At 42.4% G+C, this 24,035-nt stretch overlaps 1 protein-coding gene across 1 annotated transcript in view; it reads left to right on the top strand.

The window, feature by feature from the left end:
- LOC140521342 (junctophilin-3-like) overlaps positions 1–24,035 on the top strand; it is a 124,685-nt gene that overhangs the window by 82,313 nt on the left and 18,337 nt on the right. The window contains exon 2 of the mRNA XM_072636275.1: positions 19,937–20,061. Coding sequence (XP_072492376.1) covers positions 19,937–20,061 — 125 coding nt within the window. The remainder of the gene's footprint in view (positions 1–19,936; positions 20,062–24,035) is intronic.

Here is a 24,035-nt window from a genome sequence, read left to right on the forward strand (position 1 = left end):
AGAATAAATATTTTTCCATCCTACACTAATATTCTCTTCCAGTGATTCATTTGTCCATATATTTAACCACTTCAGCAAAAGCTGTTGTTGATAATATGTTACAGCCTGTTTACTCCTGCCATCCATCTCTCCATTGTCCTTGGGACAATGAATCACTTCTGATTCTTGGAAATTGGTGATGACCTTTGGTTCTTGAAGACAGAACCGGTAGATGATCAACTTTGGAAGGCTTTCCCAATCTGCACCAGCTTTCTGGGCATGCCCAGAGGTGGGCTGTATATTTGTCTTCTGAGAAATAGCCTAGATAAATCCAGAGGCTTCATATTGGCTTTGTATGTTCTTTTTTTCAGTCACAGTAAGTTTCACAAACTATCTTACCCCTTCACGGAAGTGTGATGAGCTATGTCAGTGGGGAGAGTTTTTACCACCATGAATCACAGGTTCTGGATGTATTGAACTATGATATATACACATACATACATATACACATGTGCATGTATATACACAGTATCTAGTCAGCACATAGCAGGTGTTTAATAAGTGTTGATTGATACATCTCCTTATACCTGGTGTGCTATTTCAGGTACACACCAACCATGTTTTACTTTACTCCTTAATCCTCCATTATCTTCCTGCCCACTGCTACTGTGACCAGAACCATGCTCTAGAGATCTTAAGCATTTTAGCTCTGGAACTCCTGCCCTGGGCTCTCCCCTCCCTCCTTTTCCCAGGCCTCATTGCTGAGTACCTGCCTTGGTCCAGTCAGGCCCAGCCAAGCTTCATTTTCTTCCCTCCTCCCCAGTCATCTTCTCCCCAGCTTTCTAGTTCTGGAACTGTAATCAAATCAATATTTCCCTCACTGTGGGAAAGAGCCTGTCAGTCTGTTCCCCCATAATGGCATTCACCATCCCTGGAATTTTCCAAAGCAAAATACTCTTCCCTGGCTACCACTCCTCTGGTTATGCTGTGTCCCTCTGTTACAGTGTTCATTCCTTGTGGGCAGAGAAGCATTTAGGAATACATTTTCATTCTTGTGTGTGTGTGTGTGTGTGTGTGTGTGTGTGTGTGTGTGTGTGTGTAGAACAGTATCACACAGTAGAGAGCTGCCCATGAAATAAGGAAATCAAGTCAACAAGCATTGATTAAGCACTTGCTATGTGCCCCAGGTATTGTGCCAAGTACCTTAGACACAAAGAAAGGTGAAAGACAGTCTGTGCTCCCAAGACAGCCTTCTGGGGGAGGAAACATGCAAACAACTATGTACAAAGTAGGTCCCCAGAATAAATTGGAGGTAATCAACAGAGGGAAGGCACACACATAAAGGGGCCCAAGAAAGGCTTCTGGAAGCAGGTGGCATTGTGGCTGAGACCTGAAGGATGCCAAGGAATCCAGGAGGTGGGGACAAAGAGGAAGACAACTTCAGGTATGGGAAGAGCCCATGAAAATACATGGGATCTGGGGATGGAGTGTAGTGTGGGAAGAGAAGCCAAGAGACCAGTGTCGCTGGATTGTAGAGTATGTGAAAGGGGAAGTAAACTGTCAGAAGTCTGGAAAGCTAGGAAGGGGCCAGGTTGTAAAGAACTTCAAAGCCAAACAGAAGATCCGGGGTCAGATCTGGTCTCTGCAACAGCACGATTGTGTGACTCTGGGCAAGTCACTTAACCTGTCAGTCCCTGAGGCAGATAAGACTAAAAGTCTCAGGTAGAGAGAAAAATTTCTCATCAAGAGCTTGAAATCACTTATTTTATGTATACATACATACAGGCATGTGTAATGATTATATAAGTTTAGGCGTTGGTTTTATAAATAAATATAAATGATTTTATAAATGTATATGTTATGTCCATGCATGTTACCGATAGGCAGATTTTAGTTCAATCTAAAAAAACCCAAACTAAACTAAAAACACCCCAGAACTGTCCAGAAATGGAGTGGGCTGTTTTGGAAGGTAATGAGTCATATCTACGTGACTGGACCATCACTAGAGGTTTTCAAACAATGTCTGGAGGACCACTTGCTAGGGAATCACGATTTAGAGTTAGATGGGGTTTTAAAGGTCTTTTAGTCCTTCCTCATTTTACAGTGTAAGAAACTGAGGTCAAGGGAAATTTAAGTGATTTGCCCAGAATTGCACGGGCCTTCGGATTCAAATGGAATTGCCCTTTTTCTTCTCTTACTTATAAATGTAGGAGAAAAGATTCCGGCTGAGCTGAGGGTTGGATGAATGATCTCGAATGTACTTTCCAACTCTGAATTTTTTTATTCTCTGAGGTCCCTCTGTCCCCAAGGAAAGTAACTGAAAGGTCTTTGGGAAAGGAGAGCTTATTTAAACTTCTAGATTCAAGTAGAATCCAGCATGATTGACTACCTTGTCTGCTGATCAGACAGTAATTGATCTTCCTGCCAAGAGAAGTGACCATGGTGATGAGAAACGAGTCTGGTCTGGTAATCTGAATGTAGGAAACTCACTGCTCTTGGAAATGATGAGTTCCTGAAATGGCCCATTTGGTGCAATGAGAAACTGTCTTGGTTCCTGCCCTTCTTCAACATTCTAACATTAGTGTATCTTGGGCATTACAGGTCAGGCAGAAAAAGGTAATCAGTAACTGTCCCACAGTGCCCTGGGGCAGTTATCTGAGCATATTCAGCAGGAGGCAAGTTTTGATTTTGGTTCAAGGTAGTGGGTTAGCACTAGGGGACATTGAGGAAGATGATCTAAACTAGGCCCTTAGAAACATCACACATGTCCAGGCCATGCTCAGATTCCTTTTCCTCCTCAGACTCTAGTTGCACGTGAAAAAGACCAGGAGCAAGGATCCCATCATTTGAGTCCTCTTGACATTCTGGTATAGGGTGGGGGCCCAAGGAGTGGCCAACTTGTAGTCATCCCCTTATAGGCCATGGGAAAAGCAAGGAAAAATCTGGTTTGTCAGAGCCTTGCTTTCTAATAGCTTAACACTCTTCGTTGCTAATCTGTTTCTTTAAGAGAAATATGGTCTGTTGTTTCCCATGAGCACTCAGAATCTGGGGAAGTCAGTCTCAGCTAAAAGCTTAACTTCTGCAATGAGCCTTTCCCAGTCCCCCTTAATTCCAGTACCTTCCCTTGTTGATTATCTCAAATTTATCTATAACTTGTTTGTACTTATTGTTTGTAGCTTGTGTATATTTACCTACGTAGAATCTCCCGTTAGACCGTGAGTTCCTAGAAGATCAAGGACCATTTTTCTGTCATTTTTTTCTATCCCCAGTGCTTAACACAGTACCAAGCACATAGTAGGTTCTTGATAAATGTTTATTGGCCGTCTTACTAGAAATCCGAAGCACCAGGAAGAAAGCAGGTGGACTCGAAGTCACTCAAGGCCACCCCTCCATACTACTCTTGGCATCCTCAGAACATTCTGAGAGGAAATCACATGAGACCCCATCCATGGGTGATTTTCTGACATTGCTGAAAAATTCCTGTTCTTCTCTTTACCCTCATTTCTGGTTGTTGTTTTTTTTTAAATCAGTATCGGGTGAGAGAAGTGAGCATCGAGGCATCAGTCTCTTCCCCAGCAGCCCAATCAGCACCTGCATCCCAGTCTGAAAGGGTCTGTAGAGATGTAAGGAGATCTATGGATTTGTCTAGCTCTAGGCTATTTTCCTTTTCCTAGGTGCCATGCCTGCCAATTTCTCTAGCTGCATGCTAATAATGATGGAACCAGCTAAGCAGAAAATTTGCCTGAACCAGCTCTGAATCAGGTTCCTTGAGCCCCCAGATAGGGGCCTCAGTCTATGTGCCTCCAGAGGCTCACAATGGTTCAAGCCAGAGATGAAACTCCTAGCAACGGTGGGCCTGGTCCAGGAGGGAGACAGGGCCCTAAGTCAGTGCTCAGCAAACTCTGGAATTCTGAGCATGGCAAGCCCCCCATAGCTGGCACAGGGCTCAGCCGTGCTCAGAGTGGCCACTGGCTGCATGAAACATAGTTGAAAAAGGAGGAAAAAGAGAGTGGCAAGACTGGTAAGGAGGAAGGAAGACAGAGACAGAGGTGGGAAAAGGAAGATTCCTTCTAGGTAGACATTTCGTAATAATGGATGCAGAATGAGCTCAGCATTCTCAGCTATTTGTTGTAAGGGAGGCCTTCCATTTGAGGTTAGAGAGTAGTGATGGAGATGCCCAAAAGAGCATCCATGAAACACTTGGAAGTGTGCAGAAAAAAAGTTAAAAAGGTGCAAAAGGGGACATAAACAAAGAGAGCAGCCTTATCACCTCATTAAATAATTTATGCATATATACACACACTCCTTTAGAACAAACCTCACATAGCAGAAGTTAACCGTTCCTTCTGCAAACCTATTTTCATTCGTTTTAAAAAATATTGAAATGTTGGTGTTTGTTGATGATTGTTATGTTCTCAATAAAAAAGAGGAAATTAAAAATATCTGGATTCTTATTGATTTGGAAGCACTTCTCATATGATCCTTAGAACATCTCCATGAGGTAGATCATTATTTTTATTTCCACATTGTAGATGAGGAAACTGAGGCTGAAAAAGGTTAAATGACTATGTCCAGGGTAGCATAGTGATTAAGTGTCTGAGGGGGAATTAGAACCCAGGTCTTCCTAACCCCCAGTCCAATTACATCATGCTGCCTCATGTAGAAGGCACTAATTATATACAAAGCACCTACTATATGCAGAGCACCTTGCACAGTACTTGGCACACAGTAGGTGTTTAATATGTTTGATGTAAATGAGATAAAAAACATAGTAGAAAGAAGATAAGGAGATGCAGAAAGAGCAAGGAGGAGAGAAAAAGGAAAGATAGGAAAGGCTAAGGGTAGAGGAAAAGAGGAAGTAGGTAGAGGAAATGAAGGGAGAGAGGGAATGGAGAATTTTTTTGGAGGCAGTCGGAGTTAAGTGACTTGCCCAGGGTCACACAGTGTCTGAGGCTGAATTTGAACTCAGATCCTCCTGACTGTAGGGGTGGTGCTCTACTACAACACCTAGCTGCCCCTAGGGATAGAAAATTTAAAAGGAGAAAGGGAGAGAGGAAGAAGGAGATACTGGGAGAAGAGTAATGCAAGGAGAAAGGGAGAAAGAAAAGGAAAGAATGAAAAGGAGAGGAGAAAGAGAAAGGTGAAGAGGAAGAGAAGGATGTTGAGGAGTCAGAGGAAGTAGGAGGGGTAAGAAATGGAAGGGGAGAGAGATAGGAAAGGGCAGAAAAAAGGGGAGAGAGGAAAGAAATAGACAGAGTGCCCTCAGTGGGTGCCCCAGATGTCACTCTGGGCACCCACACCAGAGTGGCCCCAGTCCTGGACTTTTCTTAGGATTGGAAGCAGCTCCCTCCTCTTCCCCCTCTCCTGTCTGTCAGATGCCCCTTCTTCCAGCTGTGCTCTCAGGAATCCTTTGACCTCCAATCTATTCCTGGGGCAGGCAGCGTTCAAGTTGAATTCAGCTGCTTCTGCTCACCTTGTTTTTAGATCAGAGGGAAGGATGAAGACTTCCTTCCATTGTGCTTGCTTGGAGCCTACTGGATTCATCTTTTCTTGGATGGGGTGACTGAAAGCATCGTTTGTAGTAAGCTTTCCTGCCAGTTATCTGCCACCATAGAAATAGTTTTGGATTTTTGTTTGTTTTTTTTAGGACCAGGAAATTAAGATCAAGTCCTTTTAAATTTTTTCTATCTAGAATTGCTGTGTTAGTGGTTAATGAGTACTCAGACCCCACTTCTACCATAATAACCTTTACAGAATTATTAGGGAATCAAGTTCCCTGCAGAAAGACGACAGAGGGAGGGGTAGAAATCCTAATTGTCTCAGAGATTGTACCTGTACCCTGAATAGGGTCGAAGTGAAGTCTTATGTTGCTGGAAATCTCTTCATCCACTGCTGAAATGGACTCAAGCTCAGGATAGAGCACTAGTTACAGAGCAGATTTTGAAATGGAGGCCCATTTTATACCTCCTTAAAACTAGATAAAAAGATCACATCAGCTTTTAGAGCTAGAATAGAGCTAGGGATCCTTTAGTCAAACCTCCATATTTGATTGAAAAGGAAAACTGACCTGCCTAAGTTACCACACAGTAACAGAATATTACATCTCAAAAGGATCTTAGAAAGCATTCTGTTTTACACATAAGGAAACTGAGACCCAGAGAGTTTCATTAACTTGCCTAAAGTCACACAGCTAACAAGTAGAAGAGTTGAGGTCATGTAGGTAATAACTGGCAAAGCCCAGAAAAGAAGACAGATCTTCTGTCTGCCTGTCCTGTGCTTTTTCCTATGCCATATGCTGTCTGGGTATTTCTCTGTCCCATCCCCAGTAAATGCCATTCCCTACAATAAGCCCTAGTACATTTAAATTTACCATTTAAGTGCCATCCCTTAGGGATAACTATCACCCTTGTCCCTTCTCTCCTTTTTTGCAGATGCAAATGCCCGGGGCAGAAGAATATGTTATAAATATTTTAGTATGAATTAGCCTTATTCTAGAATCATAAAATTTTGGAGCTGAAAGAGGCCAGAAGTGAATAATCAGCTACTGTCTAATGCAGGGTTCATAAGCTCCTAGATCTGGAAGGGACCTTAGGAGTCACTGAGTCTTGACCTCCTTATTTTACAGATGAAGGAAATGAAACTAAGAGATGTTAAGTAACTTGCCCAAGGTTATGTGGCTATTAAGGATTCGAACTCAGGTCTTCCTGACTCCAAGCCTAGTGGTCTTTCCACTCCACTATCAGATTGCCTCTGACTTCAGTCTCAGATGTCCCTAGAAGGGTGGTATGAATGATTGTGGTGGTTTAAGATCTCTCTGAATCTCTTACATTCTAGGTCCTGAGCCAGCAACTCCCACTGTGTGCACTGCAGAAAGGCAGGGTGAGGGTGAACCATACTTTTACTGTTCATCTGAAGTCACAGATGTGCCTCAATTTCCCTCTTAGTGCTATTTTCTAACAGAAGCTTAATTCTGAAAGCTGAGAGGAAGCAGCTACTGGATTTCTTCTTTGAATCACAGCATCTTTGCATTGCTAGGGACCTCAGAGGCCATCTAATACAATCATACCTACTATGTGACCTTTCTGAACCTCAACTTCCTCATCTATGAGATGAGAGGGTTGAATAGGCAGGTCTCTACAATTCCCTCCAGCTTCATATTGATCCTTTAAGAATTTTCTTTACAACAATCCTAAGTGGTCATCCAGGCATTTCTTGTAAACCTCTAGTTCAGATGCCTCCTTGCCACATTGTTGCTGACCTCTCATATGCTACTTTATCTCATATTTATCTGTGTACACTCCCTAGTATAACTGAACTCCTTGAGGACAGGGATTATATCATCAATCCCAGCATACCTAGCTTCCAACACAGTACCTTGGACATAGTAGATGCCCAATAAATGTTTGTGAGAATGAATTGATTGCTTGCACTCTGACTTCCTAGTTGAAAGTGAATTCTAAGGTTCTATGATCCTAAGTGTGAGATTATGATGATACCTTAAGATTGACATCTACCAGTAACCCATCCTAGGTTCCCAGAAATGCTCCCTGGGTATCATTCAATCAAAGAGGTCAATGCAATGATCTATATTCCTAGTACAGGCTGTAATTCAGACCTACCCACCCTCTACCCTGCAGTTATGACACTGCTTTTCTGATATGTAAAAAATAGTATTTCCTCCTGGTTGCTTATTAGGTAAATTAAGCTATTTTTTACTGCCTACTAAGAGTAATGCTGATTAACTCATAGGTATTGATAGGTGTATAGCCAAGGGGGAGAAAGTGCTTTGTAATGAAATTCCATTAAATAGCCATCTATGGAATAGAGTTCCCTATTCCTGTATATGCTTGTATGACCTCAGTGATCTAATCATAGTATATGACAAACTCTTATGGAAAGGAGATGTTTTGGAATAGGGATACTCCTCATTTTCAGATGCAGACAGAACAGGACTGTACTTGTCATCTGAGGACTGACAGACCAGTCAATAAATAACTTAGCCTGTCGCTAATGTGGGAAGAGTTGTTGTTTTGTTGCTTCTTCTTTTTATACTTTTTTCTCCTTCTTTCTGTGTTAACTGTATTTGTTATACTAGCATGAATAGATAATGATGCTGGTCAGTTAAGCAAAGACAGTGATACGAAATACTAGCACCATGGACAGAGGTAATCCCGCAGTCTGATTGTCATTTGGCTCTCACAGGCTTTAGATTCAGATGGGACCTTGGAGATGACTAATACAACATTTTCATTTTATATAGTAGAAAATTGAGTGCCAGAGACATGAACTGACTGAAGTAGAGTTGGAATTTGAACTCAGGTTTCTCAGATTCAAAATCCAGTGTTCTCTCTGCTATACCATCTACTTTATAAGTTCCCAAATGAATTTACTAGCTGGAATAACAAGACTTTAGAGTAGTAGAATCATAAATCATTAGAACCAGAAGGAACCTTAGGAATCATCCAGTACACAAACTCTCTCCATTTTACAAATGAGGTGACTCAAACTCAGAGAAGAGAATAACTTGCCCAGAAGTAATATGTATGATGAACCAACCATTCACATACATACTTTGACCATCCCCTTTGTGAACATAGAAAGCCCATCCAACCAGATTCACATGAGAATGAGCTTGGGGTTCTGTCTTCTGGAACACCATGCTCTAACCAGCTGGCCTGTCTGGCCAAGAGCTACCACAGCCATTTACTTTGCTTATTTGGGCATCTGGGTTTCAACCAGCTTAGAAGGGCCATTTGGACCATTGCCTGCAGTCATCTGTTAGGTTGTGTTCATAAACTGAACCTGAATCTGGGGGTTCTCTTTGGGCAAGTCATCTCTATAGGAAAGACAAAATATAATGACATATTTGTGCAGGTAGATACTAACAAGAGCCCTAATACACTTTTTAAAAATCCTTCTGTATGATGCCATATTTCTTGCCATTTTTCTTCATGTGTTCATCATTTCAGTCAAACTAAACTGTCATGCCTTCTCCTACCTCTGTACATTCATGAGAGCTTGGAGTATACTTCTTAATTATCTCCAGTTATTAAAATGCTTTTTATTCTTCAAGGCCTGGATCAGATGCCACTTCCTTCATGAGTTCTTCCCTGGTCCCCACTCCATCCCCAGCCCCCAGCTGAAAATTTTCTGGTGATTCTGGTGGGTTTCAAGTTGTAAGGAGCAATAACATGGAGTAATCTTAGACAAATGAGTTGGAGCCATGCTGTAAAAGACTTTAAATGCCTAACAGAAAAGTTGATACTTCACCCTAAAGACAATGGGGAGTCACTAAGCCTGGAGAGTAACATAGAGTAGACCTTTTTAGGAATATTGATTTGACAGCTTTATGGATGGTGGAGAAGAGAGGAGAGAGATGGACTGAAGTCAGGGAGAGCAATTAGGAGGCTATCGCTAAAGGGTAGATCAGAAATAAGAAGGACCTACAAACCAGGATCATGTCTGTGTGAGTAGAGATGAGACAGGTTAAGGAAGATATTGGAGGTACGATCAACAAGATTTGGCAAGTGATTGGCTATGTGAGACTGGAGATAGGGAAGAATCAAGGATGACTTGAGGGTTGTAAAGTAGAGAGGTTGTGGTGCCCTTGACAGATATAGCGAAGAGGAGAGACATCAGGGAAATTCTGTTTCTGATGTGTTTGAGGTCTAGAGTATGTCCAGATGCAGAGATCCAGCAAGCAGTTGGAGATGTGGCATGGTAGCTCAGGAGGAAGATGAGAACTGGATATGTAAATTTGAGAATCAACTGTATAGGGATGATAATTAAACCTCCTCCCACCATGGGAGATGATGAACTCATCAAGAGAAGGAACATAGAAAAAGTCATAAAGGTCAAGAACAGAGCATTGAAATACACCCATGCGTTGGAGGGGAGGCCATAGATACTGATGCAGTAAAGGACACTGAGGTACAATTAGACACACAAGAAGAGAACCAGGGGAAGAAATTTTCTCAAAAATCCAGGGAGGAGTGGGTGATCAAATGTATCCAAACCTCAGGAGGAGAACAGATTTAGAAAGCATTGGATTTAGCAAACTAATGCAATCATGAGCTGTATTAAGTGAGGCACAGTATACAGGATGAAGCAGATACTGATACTGTTGCACCTTGTGTTGATCACACCACACCTGGATTATTGTGGTTAGTTCTGGGTATCATGTTTTCAGAAGCACAAGTCTCAAGGATCCAGAGAAGGAAAACCAGGATGGTGAAGGGTTCAAGACTATGCCAAATGAGGAGCTATTGAAGGGACAGGAGGTGTTTAGTTTTGAGAAGAAAAGATTGGGGTGGAAGGATGGGGATGAGAACTATCTTCTGTCAATTGAAGGCCTGCTCCATGGAAGAAGGACTAAATGTGTTGTCTTCTCAGAGAACAGAATAGGGTCTAAATAGCACAAATGCCCGTTAGACTTAAGGAAACCTAAGAATTCAAGCTACCCCAAAGTGGAATAGCCTACCTGAGGTGGTAACTTTTTCTTGTTCTTTTGAGAGTTTTGAGCAAAGACTAGATAGTTGCTTGTCAAGTACATTGTAGAGAGAATTCTTGCTCAGGGGTGAGTTGGTGCTGCTGAACCAGTTGATGCTTCCAACCCCAAAATTCATGGATTCTCTCTTTTCTTGGACTTCCTTAAAGCATTTTGTAGGGATCTTTCCTTTGCTCCTATAAAACTAGCAGTATTTATCTAAGTGCTGACAGAATTTAACTTGACCAGGGTCACCCAGTTAATAAATGCTTGCGACTGGATTTGATATCAAACCTTCCTGACTAGAGGTCTTGTGTTTTATCCACTGCATCATTGGGCTACTTAATTACATTGTACCTTATCCTTTAGTTGTTTGAGTTTCATGTCATATTAGATAATAAGCTCCAAGAGAACAAAACCTTTCTTTTTATCCCAGGGAACTAGGTTAGAATCTGACATCCATAGTAAACCTTTAATACGTGTTTGTGGAATTGCATTTCTTAGGATACCATCATTAGTGTATTTTTCCTCTTATTTAAAGCTGGCAAGGCAGTTAAAATGTATGTGGGGCTTGGGCCAGATGGATTTACAAGTGCACCCTATCAAACATTTAAAGAATAATTAATACTTATGGTACAAAATTATTCTCAGATAAAGACATGGAAAATACCCTAAGAAATCTTCTTTATAAGGCAAATATCTTGATAACAGAAAGGAGAAACAAAGCAGATAAAAGAACTCTAAACCATTCTTGCAAATGATTACCAAAGCATAAATTTTAAATGAAATTCTTGCAAGGAAACTACAGAAATATATCCAGAAGAAAATTCATACCAAGGATGCAAGGATAGTTCAACATTAGGAGAGCAGTTAGCATAATGAATTATAGAAAGAAGACAGAACAAACCCCATCTGATTATTTTGATAGATGTAGAAGAAATCCTTTGACAACATGCAGCGCTCATGGACTTCAAAAAACTCTAAAAAGCATAAAGATAGAAGGACCTTTTAATATAGTTAAAAGAATATATTTAAAACCACAAGCTAGCAAGGTTTGCAATGGAAAAGAAAACTAGGAACATTCCTAGCAAAAAATAAGAAAAACAAGAATACTTTAATTTATTTCTAACCCATTAACCTCTGATTTCACACAGCTCTAGAAATATTAGCAATGGCAATACAGCAGGCAAACGAAATCAGAAACATAAATATTAGCAAAGAGGAGTTAAAACTATCTGTATTTGCAAGTGACATAATTGTGACTTAGCATCAGAGACTGGGAGAACAAACCTGATAAAGATGACTGACAGCTACATCGCAGTTGCAGGATTCAGAATAAATTCACAGAAATCATCAGCATTTCTATACAGTACTAACAAAAAGCAGGAAGAAATTATAATAAGAGAAATTCCATTCCAAATGCATAGAGTTAGCTCTTAAGACATACAAGGGTCCCCAACATTTTATATTTTAATAACTTAAAGATTTGGGGACACCCTGGATAAACAAATACAGAGCATTCTTGAAGAAATAAAGCGATGCTTAAATAATCAGTGAAGATGGTCACTATTCATGATGCAGTCATGGCAAAATGAGTCATTGAAGCACAGCAGATAACGGGCTGGACTCAGAGTCAAGCAGACTTGGGTTCGAGTGCTGCCTTCATCACCTACTGGCTTGATGACATTTAACATCTCTGTGCTCTAGAAAACTCCCTGAAATTGTGCTGACCTGCATTAGTGGAAGGAATTTCCTCACCAGAGAATTCCTGATACCAGGAAATTCACAGGTTTAATCCCAATCTTGTTCCTACTACTTAATTTATAGATTTAGTGCCAATCAAATTAATTATCTTAGTATTATACACACACACACACACACACACACACATATTTGAACTAGACAGAATAATTTAAAAACTGGAGAGAATGGTCTATAAACTTCGGAAAAACAATGGAAGTGTGAATGAATCAGGACATATCATTACCACCCTTCAAACTCTATTAGAAAGCCATTGTCATGAAAATGTATCATGCTATTTAAATGCAGAAAAGTAGAGCAGTGGAACAGGTAAGATAAACAAGAAACAAAAATGAAGAAAAAGAGAAGTACAGGGTTTAACAAACCCAAGAACATCAATTCTCCGAAGAACTCCCTACCTCCACCCCACCCCGTTTTTCTTTATAAGAACTGCTGGGAAAACTGGAAAGCAGTTTGGCCAAAATTAGAATTAAACCAACATCTTATACCGCATACCACAATACATACTTGATCTAAATATAAAAAATGACAGTAAAGCTATATATGTGTGTGTATTAGAAGAGGATGAAATCAAATACCATTCACAACTGTGTGTAGAAGAAAAAGCAATCAAACAGGAGAGAGAGAGACAGACAGACAGAGAGACAGACAGAGACAGAGAGGAAATGATTAAAAAAGACTCTTTTGGCTACATTTCAGCACTCCAGACTATTTCCCATTCAGTTGTCAAGCTGATATTCCTAAAGTGGAAGGCTGACCATATTACCCTACTATTCAGTAAACTCTAGAGGTTCCCTATTGTTTCCAGGATCAAATATAAACTCTTATGTTTGGCATTTGAAACCTTTCATAGCTTGACCCCTTCCTACATTTTTGGCCTTTTTTCCTCCTTACTCCCCTCTACCTTACTCCCCTCCATATAGTCAGTAACACTAGCCTCCTTGCTATTCCACAGACAAGACACTCATCTCCCAACTCCCAGCATTTGCATTGGCTGTCCCTCATACAAGCGGCTCTCTCCCTGCTTATCTCCTCATCCTGACTTTGCTGGCTTCCTTCAAGTCGCAGCAAACATATCACCCTTTGCAAGAAGCCTTTCTTATTTCTTCTTAATTTTCCTGCCCCCTCTCTGAGATTGAATTTAATTTATTCTGTTTATATCTTATTTGTACATAGTTATTAGTACCTTTTCTACATCAGATTGTGAGCTCCTTGAGGTCAGGGACTGTCTTTTACCTTTCTTTGTATCTGTAGCACCTAGCACAGTGCCTGGCACATAGTAGGTGCTAAATAAAGCTATTGACTTGACTTGAAATAAAACTAAAAAGTTTTTGCATTAATAAAATCGGTGAAGGCAGAATTAGAAAATAAAGGGGGAAATGGAATAAAATATCAATGAAACTTGATATCTAATATATACAAGAAACTGATACAAATATAAATATCCAGACCTATTCTCTAAACAAAGGAAATAAAGAGGTTTGGGGTTTTTTTAAGATTTCTGATCTATCTGGCTATGTGACCCTGGGCAAGTCATTTAATCCCAATTGCCTCACCACAAAAAAAAAAAAAAAAAAAAAGAGAAGAAAATATTTCTGAACTATAAAGGATCATATGAAGTCATGCTCGAAATCACTATTAGAAAGAGAAAGGCAAATTGAAACAACTCTGATGTTTCACACTCCCCTACCCTTTCCACACAGATAAGCAAAGGTAAGAAAGATGGAAATGGTCAGTACTGGAGAGCCTGTGAGAAGGCAGGTGCATTGATTGGTTGAACCACAGAACGCTTCCATTTTTTTTCTCTCTCTTTTTTGAGGTAATTGGGGTTAAGTGACTTGAACTCAACTCCTCCTGACTCCAGAGCCAGTACTCTATCCGCTGCACCACCTAGCTGCCCCAGCTTTAAACTTTATTGATTTCATTTGCTGTTATGATGGAAGAGGTCTTTTTTTTTTTTTTTTAAGAATGACTAAACATTACATACTTTTGAGGCAGCAAGGTGGCAGAATGGATAAAGATCTAGAACTCAAGTCTGGAAGACCTGTGTTCAAATCCAGCTTCAGATACTTACTAGCTGTGTGACCCTGGGCAAGTCACTTCACCTTTCTTTGCCTCAGTTTCCTCATCTGTAAAACAGGGATAATAACAGCACCTACTTCCCAGGGTTATTGTGAGGATTAAATAAGATAATATTAGTAAAGCATTCTGCAAACCTTTAAGTGCTATGTAAGTGCTAGTTATTATTAATAATCCTATTACCGGATATGTACCCAAGGGAAGTCAAAGACAGGTTCATTTCATGACAAAAAATTCACAGCCACATTCTTTGTGGTAAGAAAAAAAAACCCAAAATGGGTGCTCAGCAATTGGAGAATGGCTTAAATGATGCAATGGAATACAATTGGGCAGCAAGAAATGACAAATATGAGGAATTCTGAGAAATGTTGGAGGCTGTCCATGAAATGAGGCAAAACTAGGTCCAAGACTGGACCTAGAGAACATCAACCATGTATATGAAAGACTAGGGAAAAGACAGCAGAACTTTGGGGAATGGAAAACTCAGCAAAGGTCTGAGGAAATGAAACACACCTGTTCCATCATAGCAGAGAGGTGGGGAACTACTAGGACAGAGTGGTGTATATGTGTTGTTGAACGAAGTTTGTATATTGAATTTTTGGTGTGCTTAATTATTTTTCCTCAACACAAGGAAGATGGGGCAGAAGATGGAATTAATGGTACCTTCCTCTATAGCAACTAAGTCTTTAGTTTCACAGATGAGGAAACTCAGGTCCATAGAGGACAAAAGGAGTGATTTGTCCAAGGTCTCATGGCTACTCGGAGACAATGTCAAGTGTAAAATCTATGACCTCTGACACCACTGTTCTACCTCCCTTATCAAGTCACATTCCTTTGAAACTTGGAAAATAAGAGAGCAGGGTGGCGAGAAAGTCGTAGTGCTGGGCAGGAGAGGCAGAAAGGGGGTGAGAAGGAAGGAACAAGAACAGGAGCAAGGGAAAATGGCTGCCTTTCATTTCACCTTGATAATGCAGCTCTGCACCCAAGATGGTTTAAGGTAATATGATTAGGACCATTTGGGGTCAAGAGAGCAGGGAGCTGCCTGGACTCCTTCCTAAGTGAAGTTCTGCTCTTGCCCCCCCAGTGGATCTCTGATCCAAAGAGAGTCTTCTGTTTGGCATTTAAGCTCTTTGCTACCTGGCCCTTGCCTGCTTCCTGCCCTTCCAGTCTTCTTTTACTTGACCCCTTCATGGTCTCTGCAATTCAGCCACACTGACCTATTTCTAATTCTTCAAACTCCATGCTCCTCTTCTCTCACATCTCCCACCTCCCAGTCTTTGCATTGGCTACCCCCATAACTGGGCTGCCCATCTGTACCTCATCTTAATTTCTATGGTTTCCTTCAAGACTTAACTCAAATTCCACCTTCTGTAAGAAGCATTTCCTGGTCTTCCCCTCTCCCTAAATGCATCCCCCTCAATTACTAGAGTTTCACCCCTTTCAAATAGCCTTTAATTTATTATGTGTATAACCTACCTGTACCTAATTATCTCCAGCTTAGCCTGTCTGTATCTTGTTTGTTCAGAGTTGTTTCCATGTTGTGTCCCCTATGAGTTTCTTGAGGGTAGGGGCTGTTTTTGCCTTTCTTTGTATCGCCAACACTTAGGGCACAGAGTAAGGGCTTAATAAATGTTAGATTAATGGTTAGGCTTGATCCAGGTGGTGGGTAGAGGTTTTGTCCTAGTAAGGCCTCAGAAATAGCTATAGCACCCCTAACAGTGAGTAACCAAGGGTCAGGGGGCCTGGAAGCTGGGGCTGCCATGCTTTCCAAGTAGGGGCTTCTCCAAATGTGGTGGTGCCAGCTCCAGGCTTGTTGGGACAGAAGCAGAGAGGGAGATCCTGCCCCGGACCTTGGGAGCCATGCCTACAGCCACCAGGGAATGCAGTGAATAGCTTTATCTGGCCTTGTCAGGGCCCTCCTGGGAACCAACCCTGCCCAGCATCCTTTTGCTTGGTCAGTTCTCTCCTCATTCAGGCAAAATTACAGGAAACTCTGAGAAAGCAGGACAACATGGAAGGACATTTTTGTTATCTCCAGCAGGTTTCCCAATAAGAAATGGGAGCCTATGTGGGGAAAAGTCTGGATTTGTTAACTCAGTAGCAAAGAGGCAGAATTCTTCCAGGGAGCTGCAGAAGAGACACATGTAAGGCAGGGTGTGCCAGGACTGGTACATGAGCAGGGGGCTGAGCATGCACCATAACCCCTGCACTGGAATTCATTTGCCCTTTGTGTTTTTGAGGGGCAGGGGCAAGGTGCACTTTGTAGGGCTGTCTGAGGGAAAATGAGGGGAAAAAAGTGAGTTCCATGCTTCCATGTGAGGCACTTCGATTCTAGGTCTGGCTGTAATACCAGTGCATTGGATAGCCTCTGGAATTTGAACTAGATGGTTTTTGAATTCCTTTTCAGCTCTAATTGTCTCTGTTGTTTGGACCCTCCCAGCTCTGACATTCTGTGTTGTAAGCTCTCTCCCAGCTCTGACATTCTCTGTTCTAAAGGCCCTCTCAGCTCTGATATTCTGTGTTCTAAGCTCTCCCCCAGCTCTGATATTCTGTGTTCTAGGGGCCCTCCAACCTCTAGCGTTCTGTGTTCCAGGGACCCTCTCTACTCTGACATTCTAAATTAGAGGAAAGAGAGTTAGAAAGTAGGCAAGAATGGTTAGACCTCTCCTTCATGGAGAGGGTGGTACTTATTTGAGGCAGCTCAAATAAGTACAGTGGTAGTGCAGTGGATAGAGCACTAGACCCAGAGCAGTAAAGACCTGAGTTCAAATATGGCCTTAGGCTTTACTAGCTGTGTGATCCTGGGCAAGTCACTTAACTTCTGTCAAATTCAGTTTCCTTATCTGAAAATGGTGATCCACCTGCCTCCCAGGGTTGTTGCTGGATTAAAATGATTTTGTATTTGTAAAGCCCTTTGCAAACCTTAAGGCATTTTCTAAATGCTGGCACAGGCCTTGAAAAGAGGAGGAAGTAGAGGGGTACCCCCTGGGGGATGGGGATGGGGGATGCAGAGGACTTACATCAGCAATGCTACAGAAGTAGGAGCATTTCTTGTGTATTTGGGGGATAGTAACTAGACCAGGCAGGCTGCTGCAAAGGTTTCACACACAGTTCGTATAGTGTAAGATAATACTGGGAAGGGTATCAGCTTCTTTTATCCACACAACAACCTTGGCATGTTGGTAGTGATGGTGGTGGTGGTGATGGCATCATTTCTTGCATCTCTCTCACTATTAGGGTCCCCAAAGAGACCCACCCCACCCATCAGGTCAGATGTTGATTCTACATCCCTTACATCCTGAGGCTGTGCTCAACAAAAATTGGATTTAGGGAATGTTTTCCCTCCTCTCTTCGTGCTGGCTTCCTTCAAGACTCAGCTCAAATACTTCCTTCTGTAGGAGACCCTGCAGGATGTGTGGGGGCGGGGAGGGCCCTACCTCTCCCCTCTGCCCCACTACTGCCTTCCTATGAAATTAACTTCCATTTACACAGTGTGTGTGTGAGCATGTGTGTGGGTGTAGGGTGTAGGTGTATGGGTGTGTGTATATACATATATGTGGATGTGGGTATACACAGACACACATATATATATGATGTATAATACATATAATAAACATTATATTTGGTAATTATATATTACATATTATAAAAGTGATATCTTGAAATGATATATAATATATACCACACATACTAAATGGTACATATATTATATAGAAATTATATGGTATATATAATACTATATCTCACATATATGTGGTATATATGCAATATATGCTATATGTATAATATATCATATGGTATATATGATATGCTATGGTACATATGATATATATTGTATGTAGATTATACACATCTATATATGGCATGCACCACATATATGCTATATATACTATGCATATATGTTATCTATATTGTATATGTATCAAGATACCATATATCATACCATAGTGTGTATATATATATAATATATACCATGATGTGTACGTATGACTGTGTAATATATGCCATTGTGTGTATACACACATATACAGAAACAAATACACACCATGAAATATATTACATACACATGTGTATGGATAGAGGGATGGCTGGATGGATGAAAAGATAGATGATAGATACATAAATGAATGAAGAATAGATTGATAGATGATGATAAATTGGTGGGTGTGTTCATCTTTCGTTGCTGAAGAAGACCAAGCCATCAGAGAAATAATGACATGACTTGCACTTGACTTTGTTTTGAGTGAGGGAGGGCTGTGCAGGTCACTAACCTGACTTCTCCCCTAGAGCCATCTGAATCCAGTGACCAGATATTCATTAGGATGAGTGGAGATGACCCAGGATGAGGCAGTTGGGGTTAAGTGACTTGCCCAAGGTTACACAGCTAGTGAATGTGAAGTGTCTGAGGTGAGATTTGAACTCAGGTCCTCCTGACTCCTGCACTGGTGCTCTATACACTGCACCACCTAGCTGCCCCTGATAGATTGATGGATGATAAATAGATGAACAATAGATTAATAGATGATACATGGATGGATGGATGGATAGATAGATCAATAGATAGTATGTGTCTGTTTATCATCAGCATGTAGTCTCCCCCCATTAAGAATGCAAGGCACTTAGGGGCAGAAACCACATTTACCCCTTTCTTTGCATTCCTGGCACTTAGCCCAGTACAGAGCAGATGCTTAATGAATGCTTGTTCACTGACTGACTGAGAAGCTGAGTTCTGGTCCCTTCTATCTTGGAATCTGTGATTCAAAGGGCCCTGGGTTCTGGGCACTCTCTTCTTGGGAATAGCCCTAGGGAGGGAGACAGCACTGTCCTGGCAGAGAGTCTGTCCTGACCTGCAGACTTTGTTCTCACTTCTGGCCTCCTTACAAGAGAGAGTTCATCCTCTCTTCTTGGAACATGTCATGCCCATGACAGGTGTCTGGGCCACCAGCAGTGGTTGCTTCTTGTGTCTGGTCACATCCTGCCCATTCATGGACATGCTGAGGAGCAGAGGAGTGACACTGGACATTTCCTGCCTGTGAGACCTCTGGCAAGCCCCTGTGCCTCAGTTTCCCTTCTGTGGGATGAGCGGGTTGGACCAGAGACCTTTCAGTCCTTTCCAGTTCTCCATCTATGATCTTTTTTTGGTAAAGCACTTTGCTAATGTTAATGCATGAGATCAATGTTAGTTAGCTATGATCTTTATTGAGGGGGATGTAGTGCAGGGTAGTGGATAGAGACCTGGGTTCAGATTCTGCTCCTGACACTTACCAGCTGTGTGACCCTGAGCTAATCACTTAAACTTTCTAAGCCTCAGTTTCCCAGTCTACAAAACAACGGGCTGTACTCTGCTCTAACTCTGTGATTCTGTTGTCTTTGTTCCCGTTGGGCAGTGGGTGGATGTTCCACGTTGTGAAAAATTTCACAAGTCTGAAAACTGCCCCAGAGTGGAAGGGGTCACCTCCTCAGGCAGGAGGATCCCTCATGAAAGGTGGTCGAACGCCCACTGCTTCTGTGGTGATCCTGCAGGGACTCCCTGCTCAGCCATAGACTGGACCAGGTGACCCATGAGGTCCTTTCCTCTCCTTCAGTTCTGGAATGGGCTTCACCCATCTCTCATGTCTCTCTCTCATGTAGGACCTCCCATTCCCGGGCCAAGGCGGAGGCAGCCCTCACTGCAGCTCAGAAAGCCCAAGAAGAAGCCCGGATGGCCAGGATCACTGCCAAAGACTTCTCACCTTCCTTCCAGCACAGGGAAAATGGTGAGTCTGCCTGGATCTGGGATAGGCATTGGGGCAGGAGGCCAGTGGAGCAGAGGGCCATTTGAGAAATGACCAAAGTATTGTCTGGGCAGTATGCCCTCATCATCACCTGTAGCACTGGGTCCTGCTACTCCCACCTCCTGTGGTCTGTTCTTAGGCCCTCTTTCCCCCTCCTACCCCCATAGGGTGTGTCCAGGCCACATGTTCGTGTGTGTGTTCATGTGCATGTTAGTGCATGTGCTTTTGAGTGTATACATGTGTGCAATCTATGTGCATGCATGTGTGTGCATGTGTGTATGTGTATGTATATACATATGTATGTGTTAGTGAATGTGTATGTGTGCATATATGTGTGTTAGTGAATTTGCTTTGGTGTGCAAATGTGCTTGTGTATATATGTGCACATGAATGTCTTTGGGCATGTATGTGTCTGTACATGTGCAGTATTTATTGTGTTTGTGTGTGCTGTGTGCATGTATATTTGTTCATGTGTGTTTTGTATGCGAATGTGTGCACATGTATGTTTGCATATACATGTACAAGTGTGTATTATGTGCATGTATGTATATGTGTGCACTGTGTATGTGTGAGTGTGCATGTAGGAACCATTTTGTGTGTATTGTATATATGTGTTTGTAGGTATTATGTGTGCACGCATGGATATTTGTGTGTATTGTGTGTACATGTCTTTTTGTGTTTATATATGTGTGCAGTACTTGTATATGTGTATGAATGTGTATATATTTATGTGTTCATGTTTGTGTGTATGCATGTGCATGTATGTGTATGTGTGTTATAGTATGTATAAAGCTACACATTTTCATCATTTCCTTGTACATTGCCTTTCGTTTCCTTGTACATTGCAAAAGACTTGTTCCTTGTGAAAAACCAACCAGAATTGTGGGTCTGTCAGATTCCTTCTGTCAGTACCTTATGCTGACATTTTTAAATCCTCGGTTGGGAGTGAGCAGCCCAGAAAAGTGTCTGGTGTTCATCTCCCTGGATCATTATAGTTGCGTTGGTGCCCCTCCTCTTCTTCACATAATGAATGTTTGTATGTGCATGAACATACACATGTACACTTCTGTCCCCTCAAGGTCCCAGCCCTCTGGGTGGGAGATGCCCAGGCCTCCCTTCTTTGATCTCACTGATGTAAAAGGACAGCTGCTTGGGGAGGGAGGCAGCACCATACAGCAGGAGGAACAATGATGTTGGAGTCACAGGATCCGGGTTCAAATCCCACCTCTGACAACAACTGTGTGTGATCCTGGACAAGTCATGTCACCTCCTTGGGTTTCAGTGTTCTCATCAGAAATGAGAGGGTTGAACCACAGGGTTTCTGAGGCCCCTTCTGCCCAGATCTCTCTATGACTTTTCCTCTGTCTAATAAAGATCAGCACCCCACAGTTTTAGCAACTAAGGCACTGTTCTGGAACTATGTAGAGACCCTGAGACATTAAGCAATTTAATGGTGCTTAATAAAGGTTTGTTGACCTGACTTATTCTGGATAGGTCACATGGGTGTGTCAGTAGCAGGAGGGGTAATTCTATGTCTACTATCTCTGTATGCTGTGTTTCCTTTTCCCAACAGTCTCTCTTCTTGTTTATAAAAGACAAAGGTCCTCCTCCAGGTCCCTTTCCCTCCTTCCCTCAGCTCTAACCCCTTAGCCTCACTCCCCTTTGTTTTGGGAACAAACACCTTGGGCTTTCAAAAACACAGCCCCCAGACACAGCTAAGCACCCATAGACTCCCCAAGAGACTGCCGATCTGAACTCTCTCTCAGTGGGTGGAGAACTTAGGGGAGCACTGGACAATCCACATTGGGGTGGGCCCAGTGGGCCTGCACTGTCAGAGACAATGTTTTCAAACCATTGTGCCATCCTGCTCTCCCCCCACCAAGGCTTTGTCTTCACTCTTTTATGGTGAATTTGACAATCCTTTAACAAAGACCTTTAAATACATAGAGAAGAACCAAAAGAAACCGTTTATTTCTTTTATATACTTTTTGTTTTTGAAAAGAATGCATTAAATTTAGCAAGATAGTAACCAGATGACTCCTGTTTCTTTGTGTCTTCTTTCTGAACTTGTTTCCATTGGGGTACCTATTTATTTTAATGATTATCTTTTCCTTCTTTTCTTTCCGCCTCCTTCCCTCTCTTCCTTTCTCTTTTCATTTCCTCTCCCTCTCTGCCCTTTCCTTCCTTCCTTCCTTCTTTCTCTCTCTTTTCTTTTTTTCCTTCTTTTCTTCTCTCCTTCTTTCTCCCAATCTCTCCTCTTTCTTGCAATCCCAGCCTTGCCTTGCTCCTGGACTCACTCCTACAACTTTCACAGACACTTAGACCCTCCCCCATGGAGCAGCTTCTGCTCAGAGACCTTTCCAATTCTCTATCTGCTCCTGAAATGATGCTTTAGATGAGGTATCATTATCTTATGCTTAATTTGTTCCTTCCTTGGTCTTTCTACCATCGTTGTCTTTTCTGTTTCCCTTTAGAAGCTTTTACAAGGCCACCATTCCCAGCCCCAGACCTGATGTTGAGGGCTTTGATTGGTGGTGGTGGCTTCACCACAGTCTGGACCTTGGGCCAGAGCAGCCCTGGACAGGCTTGGGCTGGATGGGCCTATGTCCAGCAGCCAGGACAGTGGTGGGAAAACAGAAGCACCTGTGACTCAATGAACAATCCTGACAACTAAATATTGAATCTCTTGTGTTTGTTAGGAGCCCAGCCCATTTTGTATAAATGTTGAGGGTCCTAAGTGAAGGGGGTCTCTAAATGGGGTCTCAGTGACCCTTCTGTGAAGGAATCTTCATCTTTTCATTTCTGCATTGGTTGGGAGCCTTGGGAGCCAGGATGGAGGCCAGATTGCTTATAGTAGCCACAAACTGTTTTATCCTACCACCAGTTCTTCAGACCTGGAATGAGGTGGTTGGCCTATGGGTACAGGAGGCAAGCAGGGAGGATTTGGGACTTGCTAGCTCTGGGGCCTTAGAAGTCCCAGAAGAGGAGTAAGAGGAATGGAAGCGTAAAGCCTGCATGTACTGTTTGCATTTTAACAATGATTCTTCCAGGAATATCACATGCTCAGGAACTAATTTTAGCCAAAGATCATTTCCCAGCTGGGTGAGCTGCTCAAAGACAGGATTGTGAAGATGAGCGGTGTGGCACAGGGCTGCCACCAGCCCTCCTGGTCACACGTGCAAGGGGCCTTACCAAATTTAAACCTGCTGCCTGGTCCTGGCAAGCCACAAGTGACAATCTGGAGTGAAGACGAAGCATAGGAGGGGCCTTGGAGGAGAGCAGGGAGCTATAGAGGTACAGCTGGGAATGGGCAAGTGTCTCTGGGGTATTTGAGGATGGGGTGGAGGAGGACACGATAGGCTGTAAATGAGACCAGCCTCCAGGGCACCTCTTAGAACAGCCCCAATGCTTCATCCACGTTGCAAACATAGTTCAATCCATTTATCAACCAACAAGTAGTGGGAAGTAGGAGGAAGGGGCACATGGGGAAAGGCAGCTAGAGAGACCCTGTGGTATAGCCAGGGAGCAACAGACTTCTAGAATTGGAGCACCCAGATTGTATCCCAGCTCTGCTGTCTACTGTCTGCATGACCTTGGGCAAATCATGCCTCTTCTCTTGGCCTCAGTTTCCCCATCTCAGAAATAAGGTGGTTGGATTAGATGATCTTTAAGGTCCCTTCAACTATAAATCCTCTGACACTGATGGGACAGCTGAGTGGGACACTGATGGGTAGAGTGCTGGCCCTGGAATCAGGAGAATCTGAGTTCAAATCCAGCCTCGGACACTTGCTAGCTAGGTGACACTGGGAAAGTCACTTCACCCTGTTTGCCTCAGTTTCCTCATCTGTCAAATGAGCTGGAGAAGGAAATGGCAAACCACTCCAGGATCTTTGCCAAGAAATACCTAGATGGGGTCACAGAAAGTCAGATATGACTGAAACAACGAAACAACAAAA

The sequence above is a fragment of the Notamacropus eugenii genome, chromosome 1 (genome assembly GCF_028372415.1).
Source record: "Notamacropus eugenii isolate mMacEug1 chromosome 1, mMacEug1.pri_v2, whole genome shotgun sequence".
In the NCBI taxonomy this organism is placed as follows: Eukaryota; Metazoa; Chordata; class Mammalia; order Diprotodontia; family Macropodidae; genus Notamacropus; species Notamacropus eugenii.